This window comes from Kryptolebias marmoratus, linkage group LG10 (assembly GCF_001649575.2).
Source record: "Kryptolebias marmoratus isolate JLee-2015 linkage group LG10, ASM164957v2, whole genome shotgun sequence".
Lineage (NCBI taxonomy): Eukaryota > Metazoa > Chordata > Actinopteri > Cyprinodontiformes > Rivulidae > Kryptolebias > Kryptolebias marmoratus.
This window is the reverse complement of record NC_051439.1, coordinates 7,656,646-7,676,966: the sequence shown is the minus strand read 5'-3', so window position 1 is coordinate 7,676,966 and position 20,321 is coordinate 7,656,646. Positions and strand designations below refer to the sequence as shown.

Below are 20,321 nucleotides of genomic sequence, written 5' to 3'. Positions count from 1 at the left end.
GATAAAACAAGAAATAAGTGTTGTTCTGATCTACCGCTTGAATTCAAAGGAAATATTTTTAAACCTTTTGCAGCCCTTTGACTGAAGGTTCGAACAACAGTGTGAACGCTGAGTCAGCAATCTCACTGTTTTTTACTGTTTATAGTTTCTTCTGTACGTTTTATGCCATCAAACTACTTTTCGTACTTTGTGCCATTTTAACCATTCATACATCAAAACTTACAGCTCAGTCAGGAATAGTGAGCTGGGAATTGTCTACTTTTCAAAATATTTAACTTCAAATGAAATAAAAATACAACACGGTGCCTTCGGTTCTTTTAAAAACAGTTTTCTTTGAAGTCTGCTTCATCATACCAGCATACAGCATATTTTTGTCTTCTTATGCTGATTTGACTTACTATTCTGCTACGTTTAGCTTTTAAATATCATTTTGCTGCTTTTAGCTATCATTTGAACTCTTCTCTTGTTGTTTTTAGCTACAGTTTTGCTAATCTTAGTCGCTATATTGGCGATTTTAGCTTTAGCATTTGTTTTTTCTATTTTTAGCTTAAGCGTGTTTTGCCATTTTTAGCTACTTATCTGCTGCTTTTAGCTTGTGTTTTGTTTGTTTTAATTTCTTCAGGAATGTCATTCAACCCTCACGCTGCATGTTTACAAAAAAAATGCATTTTCTCTAGTTTTACTTTTATCAGCCCCCAAAACCAACATTCTCTTTGTTTGTTCTTCATCTACACAAAGTTTGGTGTCATTTGCTCTGTTTGATAAATCCCAAGTCACTGGATTGAGTTTATCCTTTTGTAGCAGTGTTAGAAATGGATGATGCTCCTATTTGTAGCTTTAGCCTGCTCCAGTTATGCTGAGACTGCTCGACACTGAGCTCCATTGAGAACAGGTTTAAAGGGCTTGAATGCCTTCTGCTGAGGCAGGGCATCCACCGACCACTCTTTACATGCCCTCTGGCGTGGCCCGCTGGCCTTTGTGTCACCCAACAATGATGGCACCAGAGCACAGGCAGGGAAGCATCATTGTTCCCGCCAGCCAATAAGAACTCAACAAATAGACATCTATGTGGTTTGTGGGTTTCCGTGCACGTGTGTATGTGTGTGTGAATGTGAATGGCAGCGCAAAGGTGAATGCACACGAGGTGCATCTCTTTCACACCAAACGTTTGCATCCACTCTGTGACGAAAGGGAGGGGACGTCACGCGAAAAGAGGACCAATCAGATATTAGCTGTTTGGATTTATGCCAGGGTCTTTTGGCTTGTTAGTTTTTCGTGCAAGTGGCCAAGGCTAGTTTTTTTTTTCCTGAAAAAAAAAAGGTCTGCGGAGAAGAAATGCCCTACACACCATCTGGCTTTTTCTGTGACCGGCTGATCCGGGAACGAGAAAGAAGAGACGGGGAAGGGTCTCTGAACAAGCCCGTCCGCTTTAACGGCCAGGACTATAACACGCTGAGACAGGAGTGCCTTCAGAGGAAGGGCCTGTTTGAGGATGACTCTTTCCCAGCCACTGTGGAGTCTCTGGGCTTCAAGGAGCTTGGACACAAGTCCAACAAGGTCAAGAACATCGTCTGGAAGAGGCCCAAGGTAGGAGGGGAGGTTAAACATGGCTGGCACATGGATAAGCTCGTTGATCACAAAGTTAAGTAAAGAGGAGATGGATCCTACATGTGGGAGGCGGGGGGTAATTTAGATCTACAGCAAAATCAAACCTGTAAGTAAAACCTGCATGTTGTCCAACCTGGTGATGGATTATTTTATGGCAACAAGTCGATGCTGGTCGTGGGATTATATATGACCACAAAGATGCAACTGAAATACTTCCTATTTGTCCTGCAATGAAGGACTGGAGTTGAACTGGATTTCTGCTCATTATCAACAATGATCATGTCTTTTTTTTTAAATAATACAAGTGAAATGCATCCTTTATTAGTTGTGCGACAAAAGGGACCATAAATCCCTTCGTTTTAGGAAACATTTGCAGATTAATCTGGTTTGTTTGTGTTCTGCAGGAAATCTGTGAGAACCCTCAGTTCATTGTTGGAGGAGCCAGTAGGACAGACATCTGTCAGGGAGATCTAGGTAAATGTTACAACTGGAATGTAATCACAGTTTCACAACTTCTGCTGAAATAACTTCTTTTTGCTGAGGGGAACTTTGTATTGAGATTAAAAGGATGGATGAAACGGTCTCATCAGTGATCTGTCACATACTGTATGTTGATACTTAAGCGAAACTGCACAAAATGGGCAAGAAAACATTTTGTGGTCACAGTTGATGCTAAAAAAAAACAGGTTAGTGCACATCCCATGAATCCCTGCACTCGGCCTCTCTGTCTGCAGAGGCCTCCACATATTGTGCTAACCCTTTTGGAAGGGAATCCATCCAGCAGCACTTCTCATTGTTGTTTTGTCTAACAGCAAGTTAAAGGTACCAAAGGGACAAAAGTCCTGGCTGTCACGGTTAACCATTCCCTGTTGGAAAAAAATTTCCATTGTTCATTGCACCCCGTCTCACACCTGGGCAAATTTTAAAAAAACGCAAACGTCAGCACTCTGCTGCAATCATTTCCTTCTGTATGGCAAAACCTTGCCAAGATGGGAGTTCCTGTTGTTCTCTTGTTTTTAGAGTAAGGAAACATTCTTCACTTATTACAGTCTCGTTATCTGATTATTATAATGCAAAGACTTTTAAGATGACAAGCAGTTAAATGAGACATTGTTTAACTTTGTTTTCTTTGTTCAGGTGATTGCTGGTTGCTGGCTGCCATTGCCTGCCTCACCCTGAATGAAAAACTTCTGTATCGAGTTGTTCCCCAGGAGCAAAGTTACTCCGAAAACTATGCCGGTATATTTCACTTCCAGGTGAGAAATGACCGTCTACTTCTCACATGATGAAATCCTGACATCATCTTTTTCAAAAGTCACGTTTACTAAAATCCTATAAGACCTGAGAAAATGTTAAAGAATTGATGATCCCAGCCTCTCACACATTACAGTAATTGTCAGTCATGCAAGATAGAAAACTGAATTTATTTTGGGGCATTATAAAATGATAACTTAGACTATGGAAAAGTGTACAGGTCTTCATTTTATTTTCTGACTTCTATATTTTAGACTAATGAAAAAATTAAGAAAACATTATTAACCAGTAATACAAGCAACTATTTTCCATTCTAGTGTTCACTTATACTGAAGCTTAAATGATTTAATATTGCATCTATCCATCCATTGGCTTTTGTTTAGCCATGCTTGGGCAGTGGAGGCTACAGGTCCTGTCCGATACATTGGTCCATCTCCTTCCATCGTTTGTGAACAAGACTTCCAGATATTTGAACTCCTCTGCTTGAGTCAAAGACTCACCCCTAACCTGGAGGGAGCATTCCACCTTTTTCCAGTTGAGAACCATGACCTCAAACTTAAAGGAGCTGACTCTGAACTCAGAGGCTTCAGCTGTGAACCATCCCAGCGCACACTGAAGGTCAAGGCCTTAAGGCAACAACAGAACCGCATTATCCACAAAAAGCCAAGATGAGACTCTGAGGTTCCCAAACCAGAAACCTCTTCCCTATGACTTCACCTGGAGGTCCTGTCCATGAACACCACAAACAAAATTGGAGCCAAGGGGCAGCTGTGGCGTGGTCCATCCCATACTGGGAATGAGTTTAACTTTGTGTCAAGAATATACAAACAGCTCTTGTTTTGATTAAACACAAACCAGACACCCCATACTTACTGCTGATGTCCACCAATGACCAACAGATCCTCTTTTTCCCACTGCAACAGACACAGTGACCTTGCCACAGCTCTAGAAAGCCACATTTGCAGTAGATGCCTTGAACATGGCCCATTCAGATTCTATGTCCCTGATATGAATTCAAAATCCAAACCTTTGAACTCCTTCTGTCCTCCAGTTCTGGCGTTATGGTGACTGGGTCGATGTTGTCATTGACGACCGCATCCCAACTTTTAACAACCAGCTGGTTTTCACTAAGTCTGCTGAGAGGAACGAGTTCTGGAGCGCCCTGCTGGAGAAGGCTTATGCCAAGTGAGTGATGGATTGAGGAGATCTGAGGTGCTTTCTACTATGATTTTCTTTACCTCTATATGTTATTCTGCATTAATTCGGTACATGCTCACCTCCTAAATTGTTGGTGAATATGTTGAATAATCTAAGCTGACTAGGAGAGTCTCAAATCAATGGCAAAGAATAAAGAGCTAAATTTAAAGTTACTGTCACTTTTTCTTGTGTCCAGGCTGCACGGATCCTATGAGGCCCTGAAGGGTGGGAACACCACAGAGGCCATGGAGGATTTTACCGGAGGCGTCACTGAGTTTTACGAGATGAAGGAAGCTCCCAAAGAGCTCTACAAGATCATGAAGAAAGCTCTGGCGAGAGGCTCCCTCATGGGCTGCTCCATTGATGTGAGACATTTTTATCACAGAGATGATGATGCAGTGACATTTACCTTGAGGCAGGGCTAATCTGCATCTTGCTGTGTGATCACTCTTGTAATGAGATACAATTTTACTGTAACACAAACTCTGAGGCAATGTCTCAGTTATTCATTGCTGCAAGAGAGCACTATAGTCACTTCAAGCACTTGGTGTTAGCAAAAATATGATTTTATGACATCACTAAGGCACTAATTCAGAATTATCACACAAACTTTGTCTGAGAGACAGCTAGATATCTAACAAATTAGTTTTTGGATTTCTGCTTTTCTTTTACTGGCTTCTTCTTGTTTTTGCTTCATTGCATGTTTGGTTTTAGTCTCTGGTCCCTGCTCGCTTTGAAACTCGTACGGTGACGGGACTCGTGAAGGGTCACGCCTACTCTGTGACAGCTGTGGAGGAGGTAAAACAAGCATCTCAAAGTGAACATATTATTATGTGTTGCTTCACAGCAACAGGTTGATTTGTTTAATTTAATTTTTTTTTTTTGGGCACAGTACGCATTAATAAGGCAAAGAAGGTAACTCACTTTGGGTTTTACCAGTAAAGATAGCTAAAGCAGTATGTGATCTCCGCTACTTTAAATTTTGTGTACAGTGTAAGCCATCGCAGCAGAAGGACAATAAAGTACGTCTGGTGCGTCTCAGGAACCCATGGGGTCAGGTCGAATGGAACGGTCCCTGGAGTGACAAGTAAGGGTTTGTTTTTTTTAATGATTCAATATTTCATTTTCTGCTTTCATCTTTTATTACTCAATAACTTAGATAACCCTTTTAAATGATAAGGAAATTCTACCCCTTTCATATTCTTTCTTATCATCCAACAGCTCCAAGGAGTGGGCCACAATCTCGAAGGTTGAAAAAGACAAACTGCAACACCAAAGTGCTGAGGATGGGGAGTTCTGGTATGTGGACATGTAGACCACATTGTTACTGAATTCAGTCTGTCCTGGGGTCTTTTTTCAACAGTCAAAATATACGTGCATACAAATGTTAAAGATGGTGTGCACCAATCTGCATTCTGGATTCTGCCAATTATCATGCACAGAACTTTCATAAATGAAGTCCATTGTCTCTTGTGATGCCACACAGGATGTCTTTTGAGGACTTTAAGAAGAATTACACAAAGATTGAGATCTGTAACCTCACACCTGATGCCCTGGAGGATGATAAGATCCACAAGTGGACCGTTTCTGTGAATGAGGGCCGCTGGGTGAGAGGCTGCTCTGCCGGAGGCTGCAGGAACTACCCAGGTACACTGCTGCTCAGAATAAAGCCGCAAATTATTGCCGTTGTTTATTAAATATGAGAAAGTGTTTAATCAACTGACTATACTTCTTTCTGTCCACTCAAAACAACTGTAATTAACTAGAGAAATGGAGATTTTTGAGAAAATGCAGTATGAGTGCTGACTGACTGAAGCTAAAAATGAGTTGCTAAAGCTAAAAGAAGCAAAACAATAGCTAAAAGCCTAAAGGAGCAAAAGGCTAGCTAAAAGCAGAAAAAAAGGAAAAAATACAGTTAGGATCCTTAAAGTTGCTAAAACCAAAAATGATGACACCCATCTCCTGAATGAGCTGCACGTTTTAATTTATCAATGGTTAAAATAGCACAAAGTGTGCAGAAGTTGTTAGTTTGCAAAAAAAGATGAAAAAACAAGATACAGGAAAATAATGGGAATGCTGAATCAGCGTTCAAAGTTTGAACTGATTGAATCTGATTGTTGTAAATCTTTAAAGGAAAAACATGTTTATAACAGCAAAAGCATAAAGCTGATACTTCAAATGCCCCCGCAGACACCTTCTGGACCAACCCTCAGTACCGCCTTCGCCTTCTGGAGGAGGACGACGATCCCGACGACAACGAGGTGGTCTGCACCTTCGTGGTGGCGCTGATGCAGAAGAACCGACGGAAAGAGCGCAAGATGGGAGCCAACCTCTTCACCATCGGATTTGCCATTTATGAGGTGTCCAGTTAGGTTCTTACTGACCTTTGAGGCTGAGCAGTGTACAAAAAACCCCATAGCTGAAATGTTCTGAAGGGTTTTAAAACTTTAGATCGGTACCTAGAACTCATTTTAAACCCCGTGGTGATAGATCATTTCAGGTGGTGGCTCCAAGGCTCTGGAACGGTCTCCCTTTAGCATTGCGCTGCTCCTAATCTACTGACACTTTCAAAAAAAAGTCTCAAGACATATCTCTTTAGTCTGGCTTTTTGTTAATTTTGTTTACTGATTTTTATATTGTTGTTTCCATTTCTGTTCAGCACTTTGTGACTCTGTCTGTGAAAGGTGCTATATATAAATAAAGTTTACTTACTTACTTAGATTAAATGTATTATGTCTTTATCTTGAATGTTTAGAAGCTAAAAAAGGTCTTTAGTTTAAATTTTCTTCCTTTAAAAATGTTGCTTTTGTGTTTCTGCAGGTGCCAAAGGAGGTGAGGAAATATTCACTCTGAAGCAGACGTTTGCAAGTGAATCGCACCTTGCTGTGTTTTATTTTTTAATCTCCACGCATGATCAAACTCACGCCTTTAGTTGTGCATCTGAGTGTCACATTCTGTACCTTTCTTGTTGTGCCCCGGCCGTCGTTGGCTGTCGGCCCCAGATGCACGGAAACAAGCAGCACATGCAGAAGGACTTCTTCTTGTTCAACTCCTCCAAGGCCCGCTCCAAGTCCTACATCAACCTGCGCGAGGTGACGCAGCGCTTCCGCCTGAGCCCCGGCGAGTACGTCATCATCCCCTCCACCTACGAGCCGCACCAGGAGGGGGAGTTCATCCTGCGGGTCTTCTCTGAAAAGAGGAACACCTCAGAGTGAGTGGAGACGTTACGCAGGGGGTGAGCTGGGAAAGGGTAACTAGTTCTCCCTTCCTAGATTTAGACTCAGGCATGCTAGATGGTACATTCTTCTTTTGTTCTTTTGTGTCTTAGTAGGGCTGGGTATTATTGAAATACAACCAATATCAGATTTAGAATTGTTCTAGTTATTGATTATCAGCCAAAGCTAACATAACTGACACTCATTACCTCTTAAAGGAGCACAAGCCTTGGCTAGTTTTACAGCTCATACTACCACACTTCAGTTGTCAGTCGCCTGCACAATTACTCTGCCTGAGCCATTTTTTAGGAGCCATGTTGTCATGGAAACACTGCACTGCAAATAGGAGCTGAGGTACTTCTGTTCGTTTGGCAGCAGGCAATAATGTTTCTGCCTGTGTCTGTCTGTTAGCAAGATATCTCATGAAACACAGCACGGTTTTTAATGATGCTTTCAGGAAACAATCATTGGATGTACATCTACAACTGATTGACTTTTAGAGCCATCCCGATTCAAAATGGCCACTGGAGCTAACTGACTCTAGAAAACACAAAAATTGCTTTAACTCGGGCAAGATTACAAATATTGTGCTAAAGTTTGTTGTGATAGTAGCTGAGAGTCATTCACAGCACACTCTCCAAGTGCTACTCATTGTGCTTAAAACTTTGGCCTTAACTGTTGGAGTCAAACCTGTTTGTCTGTTAGCAAAATTTCTCATGAACCTCTGGACAGATTTTAACAAAACGTCAAGAACTTAATCACTGGATGTAAACCTGCAACCGATTAACTTGTAGAGTCAATACAATTCAAGATGGCCACCACAGCTGACTAACATTGGCAAACACAAAAATGGCTCTAACTCAGTCAATTTGTACAGATGTCGAGCCTAAATTAGTGTGGTAGTAGCTGATACTGATCGTCAACAGATTCTCTGAGTGCTAATACATCTTACATATTGCATGACTTCATGCATGACGATTTTTAACCAAAATGGTTAAAACTTGGGCATGAAAGGCAGCGAACATTCCTTATGCGTTCCTTCAAGAAAGGCTAGGCATTTAATTAAATTAGGTTTATTTATTTTCAAAGACGATATTTGATCACACTGTCACAAAACAGGGTCAAAGTTCTGCCCAATATTTGGCAGAAACCTTGAACAAATAAATACAGATATATTTCTAACAATACCCAGCCCTATTTCCTGTATGCTACGAGCCCTAAAGATACCAAGTTTGTTGGGGTTTTTAGTTGTTTTTTTTTTATTCCTCTTGTGTGGATTCTACAGTGGGTTTAGAGTGGGGGTTTTGAGTGTTTGATGGGTGGGACAAAAAAGCAAAAAAAAAAAAAAGCACCAAGGACAAACAATTTTAACGACAATTTGATTTGTAGAGCTGGAAGAAATCGGCCCCAGTTCGAAGCTGTTATGGAATCTTTTTTAGGACAAGCGACTTCAGATTTGGGCACGATCCGGTAAACTTTCGAAATACTCAAGTCTCAGCGGGGCCTCCACGTTTACCCCCTCTCCCCCTCCCCCCTCGCTGGCCAGGAGGACGGGACAGCGTGCGGATGGACCGGGACCTGGCTGGGAATGATAGACGATGGATGTGCATGGAAACAGCTCCCTCTGATGGGCAACAAAGTCAAAAATATAACTTTTGATCATCAGTCACATACAGTAGATACATTGGTTTTACAGTTAAAATTGTTTTTGTTAAAAATGCAAGAAGTCAAGGCTTTGCATAAATCACATATTAGGAAAAATACAGCAAAAACACACGACTGGACAAGGAACAGGTGGTATTAAACTTAAATTGTATTGGCATCTTAATGAGGGATTGTTAAATATTCTTAATATTTTAATGCAATGTGTTTAAAAGACCATAAGCTTTTAGAAACAAATGTAGCAGTAAAGTGCTCTTTAGATGAATGTTTTGTTACTCCAGAGTTTCAGATGTATTAGATTATATGTTAAATATTGTAGAAGAATAACAGAATATAAGCTTATGGTCCAGACATTATGATGTTGATGATGATGATGATGATGTCACCATGGTGACAGCTGTTTGTTCGTCTTCACCCAGGGAGATAGAGAACAGGATTGAGGCCGACCATCCTGTGGTAAGTCTGGAGCTCTGCGAATTCAGGAAGTGTTTGTTTGTTTGTTTACGATCATGTTTCTGCGTCTGTGTTAGCAAAATATCGGACGAATCCCAAGATCCATTTTAATAAACCTTGCCGAAGGAAATGATTGGATGTACATGTACAGCTGATTAACCTTTGGAGTCAAGCCACAGTTGCCCGTTGTTTGGTCCCCTTGGTTTTCTGATCATCTTTCACTTTCATTTACAAAACGAAGTGTATCTTATTAGCTTGGTATTTGAGGCCTCATCTTGTTGACAACAAGATGCCAAGAAAGAGGTCCTCCCCACTCTTTCTCCATTCTGACCACGTCTCTCTCCTCTGTGGCTCCATCGGGGACGCAGCCAGCACCGGCCTCGGCGGGGGAAGAGAGCGAGGAGGACCAGCAGTTTCGAACCATTTTTCAGGAAATAGCTGGAGATGTGAGTACTTAGAGTGCAGTCACTACTACTACCAACATCTGTTTGTTCAGTTACGTTGTAAATTGGGAACGCGATAACTCCGACGGCAGATTTCAGCACTTTAACGTCCTTTCCTCTTCTTCAACCGGGTGTCTTTCTTGTCCTCACAGGACATGGAAATCACAGCCAATGAACTGAAAAATGTTCTCAACAGAGTGATCACCAAACGTGAGTCAAGCCCGTTACAGTAGACTGGATATTTCAAGGTTAACATTTGAACTAAATCATATGAATTTATCAGAGTAACACACGTCACTGCACCTCTATGCAAGTATCAAAATGTGTGTGTGGAGATAAAAGTTAATGTGGCAGTGAGATATTCAGTCATTAATGGAAGAGTTACCATTAAAATGTTTTTACTTTGGCTGTTTTTTTATCTTGATGCTTGTTTGTTAGCAAAATATCCCATGAACCACTGGACAAATATTAATGGAACTTTCAGGAAATGATTGATTAACTGACCAAACAACAGACTGATTAAACTTTATAGAAATCATTAGATTATTTAATCTATTCACCCGTATTACCAGATCTTAACATCTAAAGCTGAATCAGTAAATCACAACATTTACACCAAATAAGGAGGAATTTTGTCTTCAGGGTTTTATTACTAATATAAAACTAAATCAAGAAAATAGAATCAACAATAAACATTTAAGATGACACAACAAAAATAAGACTAACACTAAGAGTTTAGGGAATAATCTTCTGTGAGGAATAACTATTAAGTAATTACTTAATAGTAATTAGGATTTATCCAGATAAAACACAGCAACAAGTAATAGTTTAATAATCTAAGGTGAAATAGTGATTATTAGTTTATCTAAACCAAAAGAATTCTTTAAACAGAATGTTTGGATTTCAGGATTAATGTTTTCTGTTTTTTATCTACGTAAGAACTTGGAATACTTTAAACTATTTTGATAAATAGGTCACTTTGGACTTTGATCAGAAGAGGTTAATAATTCTGCCAGGTTGTCAGGTTAGCTTTAATGAAACCTCAGATTGAAAATAGATGTTATTTATCAGTTTGCATCAGTTCTAGGAGCCTCACCGGATCAGAAGCTGTGGAGGGGTCCGTCGTCAGTTCATCTTTGGGGAACTTGGAGGCTGCTCGGGCCTCAAACAGAACCACGACAAGGAGGCAGGTGAAGGCCCAGAGCCCGTTGAGGGTCAGTGGTCAACGTTTCATCCAAGGTCACCTGAGGTCGAGGTGCAAAACAATAGCAAAAAGTTATTTCTCAAATTTGGTTTCTCTTTGTGGTTTTCTCTTTCTTTATCTTTGCCTGCTGGACGTAAAAGCACTCTGAGCAAAAATGTTTTCTCGGGTTGCAAAGACAAAACGAGGGGAATTAAGAGGGTCTTCACACAACAAACTACATAACGAACTGCAGACGAGCTGGTTTGCAGTTACCTGCTGGGGGATTGAAAGACTTCAGAAAGGTTTTATCTCACTCTGTCCAAAGATTCTTTCACTCACAACTGAGTACAGTTCTCCTGTAAGACAAAAGAGAAAAAACGTTAAAACACTTAAATAATTTCTCATATTGAATGTTTGCACACAAATAATGATCAATAATAGGTTCTCATATTTCAACATAATCAAACAAACATCTCATTTTAACAAAGCCTTAGGAAAGCATGTAAACAATCTGAATAACCGATTAGAGGTCAACAAGTGAAATCAAGTGTCCCAAAACAATCAAGATTCACTCAGGTCAGCATAAACAGTTACTGAAAGATGACAGTAGGTCAGAGGTCATGAAAACGGGTTGCTCCTTCATGCTACATGAGCTAAAATTTGATGTGGCAGTAGGTGAGAGTCGTTCGCTAAACATGCTCTGTGCGTGACATCAGGGTTGGTCCAAAACAGCTACGACTCCGTCAGCTTATGATGATCTTAGTCTAAAACAGGCAGAATGAGAGGATGAATGTCTCCTTCTTTCTGCATCCCGTCCAGATAAGGACCTGAGCACAGAGGGCTTCAGTCTGGAGAGCTGCAGGAGCATGATCGCTCTCATGGACGTATCCTTTGTATCGAGTGCATCGGGCCGGCTGTGTTGTCCTCAGGAGGCACATCCTGCCAAGACCCATGGTAGGGTCTGTGATGGACGCTGACGGGGTCAGGCACATGGCACATGGCAACATGGCACCCCCACAACCGAAGGCTGGGTGAATTCACTCTTGATCAATGCAATTAACCCTGACACTGTGATAGTGATGGTGTTACAAAACAAAATGTCTTTGGTGGAAACCCAAGGCGTCTTGTGCTACTCAGATGTGACAGGGTGACGTTTTCAGTGGAATTTATATATTTTTAGTTGTCAGAACTGAAAATGTTGATGGTTGGACATGTTGGACAGCTTTTTTAGGCTTAACTGGGTCTGTTTAGATGGATGGGACAGGCAGACTCAACCTGCAGGAGTTTAGACATCTGTGGAATAAGATCAAGCAGTGGCAGGTGGGAGTAAAGGTTTTATATATATATATATATATATATATATATATATATATATATATATATATATATATATATANCTCAGCTGTTTAATGCTGTGTTGTGGAACTAAATCACTTTTTTTACCTTTATTTTGCTTTTACCAGTTTCAACTTATGGGAAGTTGTTGAAAGCTCAGTTCTGTGGTCTTTTTATGTTGTTATTTGTTTTCAGGGAATCTTTAAAGACTATGATGCTGACCAGTCTGGCAGCATCAACAGCTACGAGATGAGAAATGCTGTCAATGACGCAGGTAAAAACCGAGAGGAAAAAGTTATCTTTTTCTTTTCTTTTAGCTCAATCAAATGTTTCTACTGTCGCTTCTGTCTTCTTTTATTTAGAAGCAGCTCAGCCGTGATTGGCTGATTGCACTTTATTTATTATTCATTATATCACAATTGGGCTATGATAGGATTATTTTTCTTAAAGTTTGAACTTGTTTCAAGTCACGATCAGCTGCAGCTTTTAGAAAAATCTGATTTTCTTTTTGAAATAAAGTAGTTATGTTAGTTTAAATAAAGCATTTAAAGCATTTAAAGTATTTAAAGCGCCCAGTGCTTAACCTACTATTATTACAATTCTGTGGAAAGTTTCGTCCTGTATCTCGTTGCACAGCTTTGAAATGACACATGCAAGTTATACATCGAAACATGCATATTGATTGGGAATAGTGTGCTGTGGCATTTAGTAGCAGTAGGCAGACCAAATTAGGAAAGAAAATGCACAATAAATAATGGAGATCAGGGGAGATTTGGTGAAAAACGTGAGAAAACCCGTCCCTTTTTGGAGCTCACTTCACTGTAGAAACATCATTTAAAACGGGTCACAAAAAGTTGGATTTTACACGTCTGAACTGGCATTTTGAAATTTTTTGCGTTTGTTCTGAAACGTCAAACACTTTTGAATCCTTTGCAACCACACTCATCTTACTCCCTCAGCCTTTTCAGTACATATTCAGGCTTACTTTTTGACTGCCGTTCATTAACTTAGCAGTCAGGGAGTGACAGACACAGGTGTGTGGTTACCAAGGTGACCATCATGAGCCACTGTCAGCAGCTTTAACATTGTCTTTATCTTGACTTTTTCACACTTCTACAGTTCATACATCAACATCTAGGCTTTTTTTTCTTAACTTAAATTATTACAAAGTTATGTTGGGATTCTGAGCAGCAGCTGCTTTGGCGACTTAATTCATCAGCAAAATATATTATTTTAAACTGAAAAGTTAGTTTACATTTGTGGTTTGATCATAAAGAAATCAAGAGTGGAAGTTTATTTTGTGCCACTGTTTTATCTTAAAAAGTTCTGTCTCACAAATCATTAAAGAGAAATTAAATTCACTGTTAACAATCTTGGTCTTTTTTTAAAGAAGCTTATTCGCTGAAGTGAGTAAAGGGTTGTTTCCGTCGTGCACACTAAAAAATGTATTCAAATGCAAACTGAATGAAAAAATACATTGAAATACAGCTGCCATAAATCCATTTTAAAGCAGTTTTTAGATATTTTAACTGTTAAAAAATCACCTAAATGTGAAAATCTTAAACTGCACATTTTTTAATTTATGAAGAGACTCTTTAAGCTCTTTAATGTAATCCTATGCAGTATGATACAACAACTCTAAGCATTTCTACTTAATGTTTGTTATGGTTGTAGCTGAAGATGTTCATAATGATGTACTAATTTATTGTCACGCTTCATTTTCAGATGTTTAAACTATACGGCTGTGTTTCCTTCCCTCCTTAACTCATCCTCTGAATGTTCTTGTCACTGTACAGTCATGTGTCTTATGTCCCGCTCAGGCTTCCGTCTCAACAACCAGCTGTACGACATCATCACCATGCGGTACGCAAATGAGAACATGAACATCGACTTCGACAGCTTCATCAGCTGTCTGGTTCGACTCGAAGCCATGTTCAGTAAGTCAGAGCCCCGATACACGTCTGAACAGGACAGAGAAAATACTAATACATGAAATAATTTTCTGTGTTTTGCTTAAAGTATCAGAAAACTTTTTAAAAAAGAGAGGGAAAAACCAATTCACACGTGATGGTGTAAATCAGATTTCACTGACAGGTTCATCATAAAAAGCTGCTCTATTCCAGATGCAGCTATCTAGGTGCAAACCATCACACTACCACCACCATGCTCCACAATAGGAAAAGAGTTTCATTGCTGTATTGTCTTTTCTTCAACCCCACTCGTGTTCATTTAATCCAAAATGTTCTGTTCTGGTATTGTGTCTGAAAACCATTTACGCAACAGCCTTCTGCTTTGTCCATTTGATCTTTAACAAACTACAGATGGCAGCATTTTTATTTTTGGAGAGCGGTGACTCTCTCTGCAGCCCTGCTGCACTCACCAGTATTGTTCAGTGTTCTCTCTTTGGTTTACTCATCAACACTGACTTTAGCCAAACACGAGAGAAGTCTTTAATTGTTTCAGTTGTCCTCTGTTCCTTTGGGACTTTGCAGATTTTAACGATTCGTGCAGAAAGTAACGTGGTTTTGAGTTTCATCTGGTGCAATCAGCAGCAGTACATAATGCAGCCTAGTACTTACCTGGTACCTATAGGGCAGTGGTCTCCAATCCTGGTCCTGGAGGGCCACTATCCTGCATGTTTTACTTGTTTCTCTGCTCCAACACACCTGATCTGAATCAATGGGTGATTAACAGGCTTCTGCAGAACATGAAGAGGTGATTTAACCACTGAATCAGGTGTGTTGGAGCAGAGAAACAAGGAAAACATGCAGGAGAGTGGCCTTGGAGGACCAGGATTGGACACCCCTGCTATAGGGTATGTATCAGGTACTTACCAGGTATGTGGTACTTACAGGGTACATACATGGTAGTTACCTGATACATACCTGGTACTGAAAGGGTACGTACCTAATACCTACTGGGTACCTGTAAGTACCAGGTACATACTGCATGAGTACCCAGTAAATACCAGGGATGTATCCTGTAAGTACCTTTTAACAAGTTAATTCATAATACAGCCCGGTACCAAACTGTGTTATGTGTGGAATCTTATTTCTTTAAAGATATTTACTTACACTTCCTAATTTTAATAAACATCAAAAACACCCTTTTCGAGGTCCTCTGACATCTTTAATGGCACTTAATTTAAAAATGTACTGTAGATTAAACTCAAACAAGGTGTCAGCTCACACCAGACCGTCACAGCATTGGTTGAAAGTTCTCATTACCTTGAACGGCTTTCTAAGAGATATATAATATTAAAACCTTTTTTCTCATTAATAAGACCAATTATAATTTGTATTATTTTTATTTAACTAACTTTCCAGTCCAGCAAAAAGTTAGGTAATCCAATAAGAGTATGCATTAAAATAATAAGGTAAAAGAAATTTAGGATTAAGCCACAATGTGTTGTTAAAATCTATCCTAAAATAAGACATCACTGTCTAAGAAGTGTTAATCTGTGGATTTAGGCATCTTGTAACCTCTATTGGGAGTTTTTGACACATTGCTTTTGGCCTGTTTCTTTTTGTGTCTGCAGAGAAAAACCAAGCAAACTTGTTTAGTATTGATCACTATCATGTACACCATACCATATTTAGGAAAAACAAAGTGTAGAAAACGATGTTAAGCCTCAGAATAATGTGTTTCTCGACCTACAAAGTGCAGTCTAACCTTAGGTTGTAAGACGAGGGGATGCACAAGTCGCAGTTGCAGTGTGTCGTTTCTCTCCTCAGGGGCGTTCCAGGCCTTTGATCAGGATGGAGACGGCACCATCAGACTCAGTGTCCTGGAGGTACGAATCCACGTCTACATGAATAACCTTATGAATATAACTCAAATGTAGTCAGTACTCTATTTCTTCGACCACCACTAATCTCAGTTCTCTTTCTTCAGCTTAATTTCTTTTCTTAAAGTAAGAGAACGATTTATACGTTCACGGCCTAATGAGGTGTTTCCTTGTGTTCATTTGAAGTGGCTCCAGTTGACCATGTACGCCTAGAAAGGCCCATCTTCTCCCAGGTGAACTCAACGCCACACGAGGACCAGACCTGCCAGCTTTTACCTCAGTATTCAGTGTGCCTGACCGCCGTTAGCTTTCATCCACCTCACGCCGACACCTCTCTGCATCCAAAGCCTGTTCAGACCTCGCAGTAACGATCTGCCTCGGCCGACTCATTTGCAAGTGGTCAGCTCTGATTGGAAGCATTCACACCTGGCCATAAATGTTTACTCCAAAAGGTTTTTTTGTGATCGGATGTCACCTGTCTGCTCTGTATGCAGAAACACTGTCAGATCAGTGTGACAGCAGGTCTGCTGTTTCTATATTCATTTCAATACAATACATTCAGACACCTGAACTGTTATTATTTTGACATTAACGCAATTATTTTTGTAGGGTTATCTTTTAATAGGCTTACATACATTACAGACATGATAAGGGAGGAATACATTACAAAGATTAGTGACTTCACACAGCTCAGTGTCAGAGCAAAAACTTCAGAATAGTAAATGGTCCACACTTATATAACATATTTTTTAACCTCTCCAGGTTCTACAAAGTGCTTTACAATGTTTCTCACTCAAACATTCACACACACTCATACACTGCCTTTTCTGTTATATGTTTTGACACACTATATGCAGCACTTTTTTATATCTCACTCAAACACTGATAATCACACTGGGGGCAGTGATGGGTTCACTTCTCCACGCTGCAGTGTCTGAGGATAAAATCTGACCCTTTGATTTGAGGATGACCTCCCTAACCACTGGGTCAAGCCTAAATAAACCCATAGAAGTCCACGGTGCACTGACATTCATCCTTCACTGTGAACGTAACATCAGCTCCGTGTTTAATAAGATGAAAACAAATAACGCCACTCAGACTGCTTTCCTGTGACTGACAGCACATTACAGCTCCCAGGGACCACAGTGAGTCCAGTCAGCTCGAAAAACAATCAGGATTTTGATAAAGAGTTCATTAAAAACTTTTAGCCCAAAACAAACAAACAAAAAAGGCCTATTTGATGCTGTTCACTTATCTTAAATCAGTCAGTAGCTGAGCAGACTTTTTATTTTTACGCTGAGATGTTCAGGTGACAGCTCTGCTGCTTTTAGGTCAGTTTTAGGTCCGACAGCTTAGCTCCTTACAGATTGTGTTCATACTACCAAAAGTATGAGGATAAAATTAACCCAGAGCTCCAAAGCTGGACTGAGTGAAGATGTTTTTGATTGAAGGCAGTTCACTTCTGTATTCGGCGCTGCGTAGATACAATCTAATCACTCAGGACGGATGTTCGTGCCAGGTCTGAACGGGGTCAGAATCTCTCTCCATTTGATCTTTTCCCATCACGAAAGGTCTCCAGCCTTCTGCGTTTTCTTCTCTACCTTTGTCCTCCCATTCTCATTAGCGTACCGTACTGTTCTCAGGCAGCAAACACACAACCTCTTCTTACAGTCTCAATACCTCAGAGTCTCCACCATACAGCAACCTATCTGTAGTACTTGCTAGTTTGCTTTCGATTTACAGTACTTTTAATCTTTTAATTCCAACGATCTTTATTTTTGTTTACTTAAATTTAACAAGGCCTTTCTTACATTTATGGGCTTTTTAGTGGACAGTGAAAGAACTTCCTGTTCACTTTTCTAGTAATAGATGCAGAAAAACACATCTTAAATTAAAAAAAAATCCTAGTGGCTTATTTATTTCCCCTGGATTTTTCTGAGGGACTAGGATCAGTCCTTTCAAACCACCGGTGCCCAAAGACAGCGCTCCCTGGTGGACAAACTCAGGCCTCTTCAGTTCATCTCAGCACCAGCCGACAAGATTTCACCTCCTCACATCTGTCCCGTCTGCCAGTATTTAAGCTCCACATGTGGATGGATGAGATTTAGGAACGCAACTGCAGAGCTGACGAGTCATTTCCTAACTTCAACACACACGGTTCCAATATGGATTTGAAAGAATATGGCGAATGGGTTGGACCACAGCTTTTTTTTTTGTGATTTTATTTTTTCCCATGAAGGCTATGGTGACATGAGTGTACTACATTTTTAATCATTTTAATCAAATAAATATGTAGCTGTTGGTTTGATCGTGTTACAGTACTTATTAGGTGAGACTGCTTTGTTTTCTTTCTGTAAAAATCATAAATAGGACACATTGTTTTCCAGTGTTGCACACAACTTTTATTACCAACTTTTCACAACATTTAAAAAAAAAGAAAATTACTTCTTCAGAACGTTGACAATAAATGACATTTTTGAAGAAACTCAGGAATGCCAGGGAAGAGGTGAACTGCACTCTCCTATGAATAAGTTGAGAAGACACTGACTGTAAGAATTTAACGTTTATTCAGATAAGAACTTGTCCTCCAAAGAGGACGCAACAAAGTCTGCTTAAGACAAAACCAGTTGGGATTTAATATCGGCTAAAACAGGTTGAATTCACCGTAAAAAGAGGATTCATGTCAAACCATTAATGGAACTTGAGAAGGTATGGCATGGGAGATGAGACTTCATTCTTCCCTTCAATATCCTCCTTCAAACACATCCTGTAAACATCCTTCAGCTCCACAAGAGAAAACTATCACTGTGGAAAATAAAGCTCCGGTGCCTTCTGCTCGATAAAACAAACTCCACACAAGAATAAAATCAATTTAAAAAAAAAAACACCATCTCACACTCAGTCTTGGAAAACCAACATTCTTTCAACAACTTTGGGGAGCAAATCCCCCACGAATTAAAACACGAACGCCACCATAAATGTATGTTCTCGAAAAGCAACCTCAAATTGGGTCAAACGTTCCTCGCACACCTGAGTAAGCAGCAAACAAATACAGCTAATGGAAAAAAAAAAATACATAAAACCTTCAGATTAGTTCCTTTAAAACAAATCTCCACGCAGCTAAAATATCCTTTCCTTAACGGGACAATAACTCATCCTGGCCGTGAAAACAAAATCACTTCTAGAAATCAAACCACGACTTAATCAAAGAAAAAAAAAAAAAAAAAAAAATTAGAACGACAGGTTGCTCGACATCACAAATGCACAACTATAAATACATCTCAACCATACCATACTGCAGTGAGCCTGGAAGATAATGGCTGGGTTTGGTTGCAGCAGGAAAGAGCAACAGATCCCTCAGATACTGGCAACTCTGAAGTTTCTTCAATGAACAAGTCGTGTTTCTGTGTCTCTCTTTGGTCAGTGAAAGAGGAAATGCAGTGGTCAGACAAAAGGGCAGGAAGTGTTTTTTTTTAGTGTATTTAAAAAAAAAAAAACTGTAACACAACCCTCCTTTTGCGACTGTATCATGGTTGGATTCCAACACCGAATATAAAAGATGAAGTCATCAAACACCACCCATCAGGCTCCAGGGGAGCGCTGTTGAGCTAAGAAGGTCCCGAGAACGTGCCCCCCCCAATATGGGAGGTTAAACTGGGGTGGGGGGGTTAAGAGTGTAGGCTCGGGGGGAAACCACGTTCCCACCGCCGGCCCCTAAGGCTCCACTTCAGTCGGCTCCTCAGCATGTTTCTGCATGTGCAGCATCATTATCTGCAACTGACGAAACAAATGGCACAGACATTAACCCCGCTGTTTTTACATCATTAAAACAATATTTGACTGAATTTATTAGTTCGTTATTCATTAAAGTGCCAACCTATCAAAACTCTTTAAAATCATTGTAATTACTTTTGTGTAAGGCTCTTTATTTATCTTTGGCAAAACCTAAGGACATAAATGCACAACACTAAAAATCTCCACGGATTAATGATAACTTTTAACAAACTGCTGGTACGGCAAAAACAAAAACCTCCTCTGAATGTGGAAGAAAAGCAGCATTTCTTCACAATTTGTCTAAAACTAAATTAAATCATGTCCTGAAACCTCACGTTGCTACATTTTTGACCAAGATCTCGAGAGAAGTAAAGGTTCCCTTTCGGGGGAGATGAGACTAAACCATATAA

General features: G+C 40.0%; 2 protein-coding genes across 7 annotated transcripts in view; one reads left to right on the top strand and one right to left on the bottom strand.

Annotated features, from left to right (window-relative positions):
* The first annotated feature begins 448 nt into the window (after window positions 1-448).
* capn3a (calpain 3a, (p94)) lies at window positions 449-19,277 on the top strand. Of its 4 annotated transcripts, none has more exons than XM_017413826.3 (21): window positions 449-1,587; window positions 2,013-2,082; window positions 2,746-2,864; window positions 3,914-4,047; window positions 4,256-4,424; window positions 4,774-4,857; window positions 5,052-5,146; window positions 5,281-5,358; window positions 5,546-5,706; window positions 6,250-6,419; window positions 6,880-6,891; window positions 7,062-7,270; window positions 9,356-9,392; window positions 9,758-9,835; window positions 9,985-10,042; window positions 11,835-11,899; window positions 12,267-12,335; window positions 12,546-12,624; window positions 14,171-14,287; window positions 16,085-16,143; window positions 16,324-19,277. In XM_017413826.3, exons 1-21 carry the CDS (start codon window positions 1,336-1,338, stop codon window positions 16,348-16,350), a joined length of 2,142 nt encoding a protein of 713 aa, XP_017269315.1. In that variant the 5' UTR covers window positions 449-1,335; the 3' UTR covers window positions 16,351-19,277. The 4 variants fall into 4 exon arrangements, with proteins under 4 accessions (XP_017269315.1, XP_037833847.1, XP_017269305.1 ...); XM_037977919.1 differs by having other exon boundaries at window positions 14,147-14,287; XM_017413816.3 differs by having other exon boundaries at window positions 11,835-11,908.
* The window catches only part of znf106a (zinc finger protein 106a), a 14,413-nt gene continuing 12,608 nt past the window's right edge, over window positions 18,517-20,321 (bottom strand). For all 3 annotated transcript variants that reach the window (XM_025005202.2, XM_017413779.3, XM_017413770.3), the window contains one exon: window positions 18,517-19,914. In XM_025005202.2, coding sequence (XP_024860970.1) covers window positions 19,852-19,914 — 63 coding nt within the window. In that variant the 3' untranslated portion in view covers window positions 18,517-19,851. The remainder of the gene's footprint in view (window positions 19,915-20,321) is intronic.